General features: G+C 35.4%; 1 protein-coding gene across 1 annotated transcript; it reads left to right on the top strand.

Annotated features, from left to right (window-relative positions):
- Positions 1–496: 496 nt before the first annotated feature.
- Positions 497–12,834, top strand: CPSF3 (cleavage and polyadenylation specific factor 3, 73kDa; the record flags this gene model as incomplete). Its single annotated transcript, XM_009586820.1, has 11 exons — positions 497–647; positions 2,905–3,080; positions 3,462–3,620; positions 4,378–4,524; positions 5,400–5,552; positions 5,948–6,056; positions 6,800–6,898; positions 8,020–8,114; positions 8,683–8,770; positions 12,057–12,126; positions 12,738–12,834. Coding segments are annotated over 11 exons (1,344 nt in total), but the record flags the coding sequence as incomplete, so codon positions are not given.
- Positions 12,835–13,353: the final 519 nt, after the last annotated feature.

Here is a 13,353-nt window from a genome sequence, read left to right as displayed (position 1 = left end):
TGCCTGCCAGGTTAAACCACGACAAACTGATAATTTTTTCATTTTAAATCCCATAAAAAACGTGTATTTTTTGTAATTCCTATATTTTAGACTAGATGTTTCTAAACTGTGGCACATGTACCACTAGTGAGCCATGTTAACGTGATAACCCGTTCATCAAAGCAGTGGCAGCATTTCCAGTTAGGAAAATAAGTATGTTAAATTTGAAACCTCTTAAAAGAAGCATCAAAATTAATATTGTACTTTTTTTTTTTTTCCCCCTGACCCGATCTGTCTTCCCAAATTGCTGGGAGGGACTTGGGGGAGGGAAAATCTTGATTATCTTGGTGGGGATGGTTATGGGAATTTGGGGTGGTTTTGATTTTTCCCTTTACCCCTCCGCCCCCTGCATAGTAACAACATGTTATGTTTTTCTGCATTTTCTTGTTGGATTCAGAGATGATCAGGAATTAGTCTCTCTGTCAGTACTTTTAATACTAGGTTTCTTTGTGCATAGGAATCCACATATGGTACTCATATTCATGAAAAAAGGGAAGAGCGAGAGGCAAGATTCTGTAATACAGTTCATGACATTGTAAATAGAGGAGGTAGAGGTCTTATTCCTGTGTTTGCCCTGGGTCGAGCTCAAGAACTACTTTTAATTTTAGGTATGTACCTTCCCAGCTCTTCTTAAAAAAAGGCATATAAAGTTAAATGAGAATGTTTTCGTGTGCATGTATAATGATTTTTTTAAACAACCCTTCAGCCATTTTTCAGCATGTTAATTACCTTAGAATATGTAATACTGTTTGTTCAAATGGAAAAACCCAATCAACTAATCAAGGCAGTTCTGCTTTGTGAGGCAGAAAGGACACCTAGAAAGGAAAAAGTAATGGCATGATAGTATGTGCTTGACTTTTGAATCTTGTTGAACTGGGATTTCAGCAAATAGGAACTATTACTACAGCTTGAAAAGGAAGCAATCAAAACATGACTCTTCTAGTTAAACAATATTGCTAAAAAAAGATATATTTTATTCCAAAGTTTCACTGTCTTTGCCCTTTACTTCACAAACCTATATGAAGAAGTCTTTATAGGAAAAGATGAGAAGACAGTAACAGACACTTCTAGCATTTCTAAAGTCCTAATGATAATGGAAAAGCAAATTAGGCTTTGTTAAGAAGAGCAAAAATGGGGAGGGGAAATTATACATGATCATAACAAGCCACTCCACATAAAATATATAAGTAGTTGTTACAAGGTACTTCAGAGAAAACAGTTTTTAAATAAATTATTTCCAGGCTTCTTTGCTTCCTTTTAGCACATTTAATTTGTACTATGTTACGTGATTTTTCACTAGTCTTTTTGCTCATGCAAATGGTGGCAAGATCAAAAGATAACTATCTCAAAATTAAAATACTTACTTTTATGGATGTTGAATCTAAAATGTTACCTGAAATACTTGAAATTCTTCTCACTTTCCATTTCAGTTTAGCTCAACATTAAAAACTAGTATGTTTTCAAAATGTGTTACTGGTCTATTCAAATGTTAATAAGAAATTTGGATCTAGGCATGGGGTAGTATTCGATGTTGTTGGATTATTTACTACTTATCATTGATTGAGGTTTTTTTGGTTTATAGAGGAGATAAAAACTGAACATTTTAAATCTTGTATAGCCATTAGTTTGTAATTTGTTGGCCTCTCCTTGCTTTGTGTAGATATTAAAGTGAGTTCCTAAAGGTAAGCTTGAAAATACATCTAGTAAAGCTAGACACACAATTGGATGCTTAATTAGGTAGAAAATGCAATTGCACCTCACGTGCCTACACAACTGAGCCCGCAGGCTTCTGTGTTTGTTTTTCTTCTTTCCATAAGTGTCTGACAAAAAATAAAATACTGCTTTGTGGTATAGAAGATTATGATGATGGGTGCAGTCTTTTAATGTCACTCTAAATCCTGCTATTGGTTATCTTCCATTGGCTGTTTTTGCCTTACACTTGAGCTTATTAAGATAGTCATGGCAGTGAGCCTCTCTGGCATGTTCTGAAAAGCTTTGTCTGTAGATCAAAAATGTTAGGGTAAAGCCATATAATTTTAAATGTAGAAATACAGCCAAAAGAGTGTACCTCTATTTTTGGATGATCATTCCTCACTTATGCAATATAAACATGTATTAGACTAGCAGAACTGTATCCAAATGGGAAAACAAATAAGTTATGTTTGTATAGCTGCATTCAGATCTCTTCTTTGTGTTTAGTGAAGGTTATGGCTACTGTCATCAGTGATAAAATAAGTTGTGGTTATTGGAGGCTTTTTTCCTGTTTTTGTTTCAGTTAAGCTTGTAAAATGTAACTGTTGGTGATATAGAGGAAGCCAGGCTTGCTAACTGTGTGATCCCTTCACGCCTTGAACTCCGTGGATTTGTTTTACAGAACTTTGATATAGTAAATTCTCACCAACATATCTATGTGCAGATGTCCCTGGCTGTTAAATGTATAATTAATATTTGACAGAGACATTTTAAGTTTATTGCAGTGGTGTGGTAAAACTTGCATTGTTGTAGATTTATTGCTGTGTAATATCATGTATACTTTATACTTTGTAGCTGAAGTTGGTGATTGATTGGAATTTGGCCTTCCAAAAATATCTAAAGTTCATCTTTTTCTTGTTTGTTTGCCTGTTTGTACTAGTTGTATACATTTTTAGTTGGTGATTGCTTTTTCTTCTTTAGTAGAGAAGGTGAAAAAAAAAAAGTCCATGATTGTGATTTTCTGTAATAAAACCCACTGCTAAATCTGTTTTACAAGAAGTATTAACATTTCTGAGAAGCATGCATTTTGGAGGTAATGGTGTGGGTGGGGTTGTGTGGTTTTTTCATTGGTGGTTTTTTTGTTGTTCTTTTTCATCATTTTTGTTTTTTTAGATGAATACTGGCAGAATCATCCTGAACTCCATGATATCCCTATATATTATGCCTCCTCTTTGGCAAAAAAATGTATGGCAGTTTATCAGACCTATGTCAATGCCATGAATGATAAAATCCGCAAGCAAATTAACATCAACAATCCATTTGTTTTCAAGCATATTAGTAATCTGAAGGTAAGCTTGAGATAAGGTTGTCTTACAAAAGAGGAAGGGTGACAGAAGAGTTCATATTTACTGAATAGTTTGCATGTTTACTATCCTAATAGATTGATTAGGTACAGGTTTATATCTGAGTTATCTGCTATCCTAGTGTTTAGAGGGCTGGTTGAGGGGAGCTTATGCGCCAACTTTTCTTCCACTATAGATCCCTGTGCTTATAGTTTGCTCCTTATGGGCATCAGTATGAGGAACTTTCCTGCAAAGGGCAATTTTTCTGAGGATGGGGTATAATCTGTGAACATAGGGCTCTACTTGTATGTTGTTCAAGGGTGCAGCTATCTGTCCTTCATTTAAGTGAGTTATGGTAACTGATATTCTTGCTGTTTGTCCATTTAGAGTATGGATCATTTTGATGATATTGGCCCAAGTGTTGTGATGGCTTCCCCAGGTATGATGCAGAGTGGCTTATCCAGAGAGTTGTTTGAGAGCTGGTGCACAGATAAGAGAAATGGAGTAATTATAGCAGGGTACTGTGTTGAAGGAACGCTTGCTAAGGTGAGTTGTTAATGCACCACAAGTTCTTAATACAAGTAGTATGCATGTTATGTTTGAAAAGAATCGGCTAGTAGCAAGTGTCTTTATTTGGATTTACTGAGAAGATTGTTGTCAGGCATGCATAATTATGTAGTCAAAACTATTTGCTTTTGGCTAATACTAATGAAAAGTACAGAAAATTTGCATATGGCCATTTCCAGTGATGTTATACAAAATAATTTTTTCTAGGAGCAGTTCTTTGTCATGAGAAAGAATGATTGATACTTTTCTCCACCATCTAACTTTTTGAGAGGGGAGCTCTAACCCTAATTCCAGAGGAGTCAGTATTAAATCTAACACTACTTACATGTCAGAGATCATACTGCCCTCCGCACATTGCGCCACTGTCTGGTTGTAGGGAATGGAATCCTTCCTTCCGAGTTCCAGCAGCTAAGGGCAACCAGAGCATCTAGTTTTGCCTTTAGAGATAGAAATCACACACTTGTTATAATTTCAATGCAAATTTGAGAGAGATGTATCTGGAAGAAGAATAAACTCCCAGATCTGCTGGGGATGCAAAAGATGAAATGGTGTGTGTTGTGCATGCTTTTTTTCATTTGTGAGTGTGTGTTTTGTGAAATTTGAGAGATTTTTTCAGTTCTTCACATTTAACCTGGCTGCCAATATTATTTCATTGGTTTTTGAAATGTAAATCATTAGTTATATGGTGTCTGTAGGAGGCTTTTGATTTTTTATTTAAAGTGCTCTTTTTTTCTAGCACATCATGTCTGAACCTGAAGAGATCACAACTATGTCAGGGCAAAAGCTCCCACTGAAGATGTCTGTGGATTACATTTCTTTCTCTGCTCACACAGATTATCAACAAACTAGTGAATTTATCCGGGCCCTGAAACCTCCACATGTGGTTAGTATACGTGCTGCCCATTTCTCCAGAGTGGGATTAATCAGACCAGTTCACAGCCTTGAGTCATCAAGGCAGGTACTGGTGTCTAGCAGTAGGCAGCATCCCTATGCTTTGAATTACAAAAGGTGGAGATTTTAACCATTTTCCATCATGTTACCTTAGCAAAGTAAAGACGAACTTGCTCTCGACTGTCTGCATGTGAGATATCTGTGGATGACTTTCAAGAAAGTGGTATGGTCCATAACCTGTTTCAGCAGTGTTTTGCACAAGATACAGTAAAGGACAACATTAAGTTGGGGACACTGCTCTTGGAATAATTCATTGGAATTTGCCCCAAAATAAACAAGAAAACATTGGCTGAAAAAGAGTAGGTCAGTCTGAAAGAAGGTATGTAGCAGGCAGCAAAAGACAAAGGCAGCACTTGGGAGGAAAAGCATGAGCAAATCACAGGGAGCAGAGGAGTGAAGGACCAGAGTATGAAAGTGGGGACTAGGATCTGAAACTTGCTGAGACTGGCGGAGAATCAGTGTGCAAGCACAGATAAGGAATAAAACAAATCATAGCAGAAGAAAAGAGGATTTAACTTGGCAAAGAAAATTGTGAACTTAGTAAGCATACTCTCTGAATTGTATGTTTACTCTATATATATGTTTACTGTATATCAGGGTCGTGAAATCTAGGCCTTTGAATAATGCAAAGGCACACATAGAACTGTATGTAGTATAATTGAGCTAATGTTTCATATATTGTGACCTCATGAAATTACATTTTATAAAGATGAGGTACCAGATGGCAATTTTCTTGGATAATTTGCTTACTAAAATTGTCTGGTTGGACAAATAACTTCAGCTAAAAGGAAAACTGTCTTTCTATAGATTTTAGTTCACGGTGAGCAGAATGAAATGGCCAGATTGAAAGCAGCATTGATACGAGAATATGAGGATAATGATGAAGTTCATATAGAAGTTCATAATCCTAGGAATACTGAAGCTGTGACGTTAAACTTCAGGGGAGAAAAACTTGCCAAGGTATAAAATTAATATTTTCTTACGTGTACAACAGTATTTTCCTCTGGGCTAAAAACTACACATTTTCTTCCAAGCCTCTATTTTTAATTGGTTTCGGATTGTGTATGTTTTCCAGGGACTCAAAGTATGTGAATGTTTTGGGTTTAGTGTTGTATTTGGGGTTTGGGTTTGGGGTTTTTTTGGTGGGGTTTTTTTTTTTTGGCTCTTCACTCTTCCAACGTTTTCTTTTGTTACATCTCGGAATGTTTGTTGGTTACTCTGACTTTCCTTTATTTTCAGAGTTAATTTTATATGATGTTTGATTTTTCTGAGGAAACTATATTTCATCTCCATAGTTAACTTTAAGCTATGACTTCAGATTGCCGTGTTGCACTATGTATGTTTTTTCTTTGCAGGTGATGGGATCTTTAGCAGATAAGAAACCAGAGCAAGGACAGAGAATTTCTGGAATCCTAGTTAAAAGAAATTTTAACTATCACATCCTTTCTCCATGTGACCTCTCCAGTAAGTAAAGACTCAGTAGGTAATTGAAACTTACTGTATCCTTCTTCTGTCATTAAAACACATACAATACTGGGTTTTTCTCTGTAATTTTGTGTTTGATAAGCACTTAGTGAACATCTTTGTTTTAGTTTGGCTTGGTTTTGCCAAAAGTTCTGAACTGTTAGAGTGAGAAGCAAGGCATTCAATTCTTTGTCCACTGAAGTTTAAAAAAATTTCTGTTCTTCCTGTAAAAGAAAAGAAGCAAAATTCCATTCCCCTTATGGTTACTTAAAACGTCTTCCTCTGTATGAATATGCATAAAACATGCCAGTGAGAACAGAAGAGCACCTTGATCAATTGTCCTGCCAGTTTCTAAAATGTCAGTAGTTTTCAGTGTAAAAAGCTACAGTACAGTGAAAATACTGTGTATTGCTCCTATGCTATTTATTACTTAAGAAATTGATCTATTCTCAAAATAGAAGAATAATTAAATGAACTAGTAATGTCGCAAGAGCTTGGGGGAAAGCATTCATTGTTTGCCTTTAATGGGTATGATAAAGTAACAAGCTCTTGCTGGTTTCTTAACCACAAATATGTTATTTATCTTACAACAGACCCTCCACCCTCCTCTTTACAAACTGTCCTTTTCAGCCCTCTGTCTTGAATGTATTGATGCCATTATTTAGCTATAGTGACAATTTTATTTTTTAGGAAGCAAATTCAAAGGGATAATTTTTAATACATACTTTTAAAAATTCTTTCAGATTATACAGACTTGGCAATGAGCACTGTAACACAGACACAAGCCATTCCATATACTGGCCCTTTTAATCTGCTTTATTATCAGCTACAAAAACTTACTGGTGCGTATTTGGAAAGACATGTTCATGATTTATAGTGGTCAATTTTTAAAACAACTTGTAGTCTTTAGAGGTCTTCTGAGTGGAAACTTCTTTGCCAGTAACTGAAGTGCCACAGTTTTTGTTTCATGTTTTACAACTTTCATTAGATTATGCAGCTTCTGCCAGATCCAGTTCATGAGTATGACGCATCCTTTTTGGGGGATTCTACTGTAGTTGTACTACAAAATCATGAGTGTATAGTAATATAGAGCCTATGCTGATTTTTGTCTCCTGTCAGCCCCCAAAGTCTGATGCAAAATTTGTTAATTGATCTTTTATCTCCAGCCCCAAAACAGAATGGGTAATGCCATCCAATTAATAAAAAACAAAAGCTCTGTCCTCCTTTGTGACAGACAGCCTCTTTTGTCCCTCCCTGAGAGGCAAGAATCTAACCTTGTTGGCTTTTTCTGAGTCAGAAGCTGTTTAAATCTGCCACTAATGTGATCCCCAGTGCCACTGTCTAGCTTTCTTAAAGGATAGGGGCAACTCTTGTCCTAGTTCATTAAAGGCACACACACTTTGCAGGATCCCTTCCCAGATTTAAAGCTGAGGATTTTTTTTTTTTTTTTCTTCTTCTCTAGGGTCAGAATCTAATTCATATCTCTAGTGAAGAGGGAACCTGTATTCAGCTGGTGTTCAGGTCTCATAGCCTGAGAGCTACCTGGCACACAAATGCTTTTGTTTTATCCTCTATGCTTATGTAAACAATGGATTATCCTTTAAGGGTGTAAGAGGAGCTGGTTAATTCACAAATGGAGCAATAAATTTCTCATTTTTTTCCTTTTTCATTGGTGTACACATGTCAGTGTACTAAGCCAGTCAACTACGAGAATTCAAAACAAGTAAAATGGCCAATGTTACATACTAAAAAAGCCCAAACAATCCAGACCAAAGAAGATAGTTTTGTCAGGCAAGGGAAGAGAGTGTGCACTTCAGGCTTAGAAATTAATTGTGAGCTGCTGTGAGCAGTTGTGATGATAATCTCAGCATTCTTAAAAATGACCTGTTTTCTTAGGCAGATAAAGTTAGTCTTGTTTTCAGTACAATTTTATCCTTGCTAACCATTTGTTACCACTTCTTAGGTGATGTAGAAGAAATAGAAATCCAACAAAAACCAGCCTTGAAGGTTTTCAAAAATATTACTGTGATCCAGGAACCAGGCATGGTGGTCCTTGAGGTGGGCATTGGTGAGGGAGAAAGAAGTATTTTGTTCTCCAGTTTCTGCAAAATAGTATCATACAGATGCCATGCAGAATTAAATGTTTGAAGTAGTTTTCTGTTGGATGACAAGTAGAATGAAAGCTACAACAAAGTTTCACTTCAGCTATGGTCCTGTGTTGATGCATGTTGTTTCATTTAGCCACTGCTATTTTTTTTTGTTTGCTGTGACTCGAGTATTATGGCAGATTCGGTGCCCTTTTTTTATTTGGCAAATAGTAATTGGAAGTAATGTCAAATGGTGTTCCCTCCTCTCCCCCTTCCCCAAATAGTTGTGGTAATTAATAACTATTTCATAAATGTGTTCAGAAACATTCCACAGCTTGAATTTTTCATGGGAAGTTACTGGAATATACCAAGTTAAAAATAGTTAATAGTTTGGTGTAAAATGTATGACAGTCATTTGAAGCTAGAATTCAGAGAAAAGCAAATAGGAGAATGCGTGAATGTTACATTGTTTTTATATTGCATTATTCATTCAGTCCAAATAATGGGCTCAAATTATGAATTTTTTTTTTATCTTCCAGTGGGTGGCAAATCCTGCTAACGATATGTATGCAGACACCGTGACAACAGTGATACTGGAAGTTCAGTCAAATCCCAAAATACAGAAAGGTAGTAAGTTTAGTGTATGCTTATTTAACTGAGGCATTTCTTCTTAATTTTTTTATATCAAGCTTAGAGGGATATAATGCCTTGCAATAGATTGCAATCCCACTATTGTACTTCCTCTCCTTATGAAACTTTTTAGGGAGTAAGATTTGCTACCTAAAAACAGAATTACAACTTGGTCTTCGTTATTCATAACACGTTCATTTGTTGAAACTGTCTCTTATATGGCATCTGGTAGCTGACTGTGGAAAATGTGACCTTATTTAAAATAAGTTAAATATTACTCACTTTAGATTTTTGTGTATAAACAATTTATGATATCTCATTTAAATATTTCAATTTCTCATTTGAAAGTTATGATTACCATTCATAAGTGGTATTTCTATGACTGTACATCAGAAGGAGTTAGGTAGACAATGCTGAAAAAAAGACTAATTTCACAACTACACATATGCAGACCCTGTAACCAAGTAATATTATTGGGTAGTGATAGCATCATCAGATACTGCGTTTGACGTTGCTGTTCAAGAATCACAGTGGTTTTGTTGGCATTACTAGCAATGATGGTTTATATTTTTTGTTCCACTGTTTTGCTTTTGAATATGTGTGTCACCGTGCTAACAATCTGGAGCACGTATTGAATATTGGGTTGGTCACTGAGGATAAATGTTGCCAGCTTGGCAACACAGTAACACAGATAATTTAATAATCCATTTATCAAAATAAAATAAGGGATTTTTTTTCTATTTTCTAGGGTCTGAAATTACTTTTTTTGCCACTACCTGCATCATTACTTGGAATATACGTTTTTATTATACTTACGAAGAACTTATTAAATTCTGCTTTTGTGTACCCTTGCTCACCTAGTGACATAAGTAACAGTTATGTATCCATCTTAGAGCATTATTCATCTCCAGTTTGGATGTGGTCAGGCAAGCAGAACCCAAAATTCTATTCCCTGGATGTTATGTAAAAGTAAGACCAGTTGGGTTTTGGTTTTTTTATTCAGCAAAGGATAATATGAGTATCGGTCATATTAAATCAATCCCAAGGTCACACCTTAAAAACTCATAAGCTGTGTCTTTAATGCCTGGCAGGTATGTTCTGTGCCCTTAAATAGGGGACCAGTGGCATGTGTGACCTTATTCCCTATTTTTCCTTTGCGTGGAAAATAGAGTACTAGGGAGGAGGTGAGGAAGTCCTTCTGACATGAACTCAGGACACATCTGAGGTGTGCGCTTGAACCCGGAAGCCTTCAAAGCAGTCTGAGATCCTGTGCTATACACATTGTCCCTTCGGCCTCTGTTAACTCATTCTGTGATCATCTTCCTTTTAACCAGTTCCAATGTTAAAAATTCTGTACTGTTCCACATCTTCTGATCTTACCTAAGGGTTTTTAATGTCATTCTGTATCAGATCCTCTACTGAAGTCTGATGGTCTAGGTCTATCCTTAAAATAACTGATGTTTTTAAATTATCAGAGACTGATAGTGAGGAGTATGGCTTGACCTGTCTCTTATGAACCCCACATGATGTTTTATTCGTAACACTTCTAGTAGATTTTTCTTTCCAAGCCAGCATGGAAAGCACTGGAGCTATACGGACAAATAGGTGTTTATTTTCCCTGGGTTACTCCTCTTGTATTTTTATTATTTATTTTGTAATTATATATATAAAATAGCAATCACTGTTCCTTAGGTGTTTAGTCCCACACCTGAGTCAAGAAATGTGTTAAAAATTCTTTCTCCTGAATTTATAAATTCACATAGCAGTTCTTCCTTTGTTTTGGGATAAAGCTTCTCCAGTCCCCCTGATCTAAGCAGATTCAGAGTGTAATTTTCTTATCTTGGTTGTGATCGTTTTCAGTATATATCAGCCCTTCTAGCCATGCCCTCATGTTTTGTTGTACTGAAACTAACCAAAAATAGAAATTTTATTTTTGGATGGTACTTTGACCTCCTTTCTGCACCCCCACCCCCCGCCCCCCAAGTCTGTCTTTATATGGCTGGAAAAAACCTTGCACTGTTTCACCAATTTTTTTAGTTCTTATTGTAATATCTGACTTGGCCTGACTTTTGGTAGTCCCCACTTTATCTGTACAATCTGCTAGTGACAATGTCTAGCTTTCTTCCCCCATAATTAATTCCTCTGTCTATTTTTATATGCCTTTTTGCATTATTTCTCATGTTGTTTCATGGTGGTGATTCTATCAGCTAATCTCAGGTGTGGCTACTTGCAGGATTTTTTCCTGTATTTGGGTTTTTTAACATGTTCCAAATACTTCTTGCACTTGTGTATTTTAGAGCATGTTCACAGGATCACAAGTGATTTAATTTAAATATCTTAAGCTATTGTTGCTCAGTTGAGCATGTGCCTACTCTTACCTCATTTCCAATATAAAATTGTTTTGCTTGGTACATTCAGTTACTGCATCTTATCTAAGGGATGGTGAATTTTTAAGATGCACTTGCTTAGTCTCTTGCAATTACGAAGTTCTTCAAAGAATTTCTAAGTTATTCTAACTACCATTGTGTTCGGTTCTCTGAACTCTTCAGATGATTTAGAAATCTTGAAAACTAGTTTTTAAAAAGCCTTCTTTTAAATAAACTCTAGCTGTAGATCTGTTTTGTTTATTCATCAGTGAAACAGGTAGTGATTTTCACAAATAGTTCTTCCCATAGACTTCTTACTCCTTTAATGATCAAATACTTTCAAAAGCAAATTACTTGTTTTAAACTATCTTTTGATTTTGAAACCAAATATAAAACCAGTATCATTATTTTTATTTCAAACTCTGTATCCTGAAACACATTCCAGGAATGTCTGTGCCTATTACCACTACTCACACACTTGCTGTCCAGTTTTACTTTATGTATGCTCTGCATGCTCCTAGCCTCCATGATGCAGTATTTTCCTGTAAGAACAGAAAATGGAGAGATTATAAAAGAAATTATGAAAGTGGATTATTTTCACTTTTAAGTAAAGGAAATGTGAGAAGTAATGAGCGTTAACAATAAAAAGGAGAATTGAGAAGTAAGAATTAGACTTGGAAAGTTGTCTATTTTAAAATGTTGTAAGTACAAGGAATATAAATTTTAAATGTATGTACTTCCTTGACTGTTCCATCTTTTTTTTAATACATTTTCTTTATAATATGTTTAAACATACAAATCTTATATAGCTTTTAGATTGTTTATCATGAAAGTGAATTAGGAACCAGATTGTATCAATTAGTCAATTTTCCCTCCCAGCAAATGTCTCTGAAAGTAAAATGACTTTTTCTTTTCAGCTGCAGTACATAAAATTTCAAAAAAAGTAGATATGGATGTCTATAGGAAGAGAACAGAGATCATGCTTCAGTAAGTTGGCATATATTTTTCTAAAGGAAAATGATCACTGTTAATCATGTAAATACAATAATTTTAGTATAATACAGTTTAAAGATACAGTTACTTAAAAATACTTTGTGCAAGTTTAATTCAGTCTAATTTCTGTGAAGGCCAGGAATTAAGTAAAGCAAGAGGTACAGTAAAAAAAGTTCTCAGCATCATTAAAATTTTGAATACAGGGCCCAGTTATTTCTTCCAGAAGCGAATTTTTAAGTTGTCTCCCAAAATTATGCTATGAATGCTTATGAAAATACTGTTTCAGATCTCTTGTCTTTTAAAACTTACTCTGATGTGTGTTCTATTATTTAGGTAGAACTCTTACCTCTTTTGAAATCAAAGGAATCCTTCCCTTCATTTATGATGAGATTTTTTTTTTTTTGTAAAATACTTACTGTTATGTGACACCTACTGTTGTAATACTTTAGATTGATATTTGTTAATTGTATCTGAGTGGGTTAAATAACAATTGCTGAAAGGAGATACTCTGCTAACAAAATGCCTTTGGAAGCCTAAGATTAACAGAAAGAAAAATGGAAGTTTGCTGTTTGGCCACGTCTTACATGCATAGATCTTTGTTTTAGGGATATGTTTGGTGAAGACTGTGTGAGTTCAAAAGATGGCTCTGTCCTGTGCGTCACGGTTGATGGAAAGACTGCAAACATTTCACTGGACACTCGGGTATGTACAGCAAAGCACTTGCTTTTGTGTGCACTATGTTTAGCAGAGGTGAGTCTCCAGTCTAGTATACAGTGCTGCCTAGAATATTGTGTACCCATTTGCTAAGGAAATGTTTTTGTATTTGGTATCTTAAGCCTATTCACTTTCCATTAATTTCATTGACCTTCTCATCAGCTGATCAGTACTCAGCCTTTCTGAGAGAAATACTCATCCAGCCTGCAAGCTGAGTTTACTGAGTTACAGAAGCATTTGGTAGAGAGTTTTCTTCATTAAAAAAATGCTAGCAATGTTTATGTAACAAATGCAGTAAATTTGGAAGAAAAACCAGTATTTTTCAGCAGCTCTCTACTTGCATAAAAATGAATAAAGAAAAATTGTAGAGGAGAAACTGATTTAACCCACAAATTTCTTTTTAATGCTCTTAAAATGTAGGCTGTGGTCTGAATAATTGAACAATCACAGAGTAGGAATGATGCTAATAAAATTTTTTTGGTCATCTTGATCCTTTTGTAGCTAAAT

The sequence above is a fragment of the Fulmarus glacialis genome, unplaced genomic scaffold (genome assembly GCF_000690835.1).
Source record: "Fulmarus glacialis isolate BGI_N327 unplaced genomic scaffold, ASM69083v1 scaffold49131, whole genome shotgun sequence".
Lineage (NCBI taxonomy): Eukaryota > Metazoa > Chordata > Aves > Procellariiformes > Procellariidae > Fulmarus > Fulmarus glacialis.
Note: the sequence above shows the minus strand (reverse complement) of the source record. Positions and strands in the feature narration are given on the sequence as shown.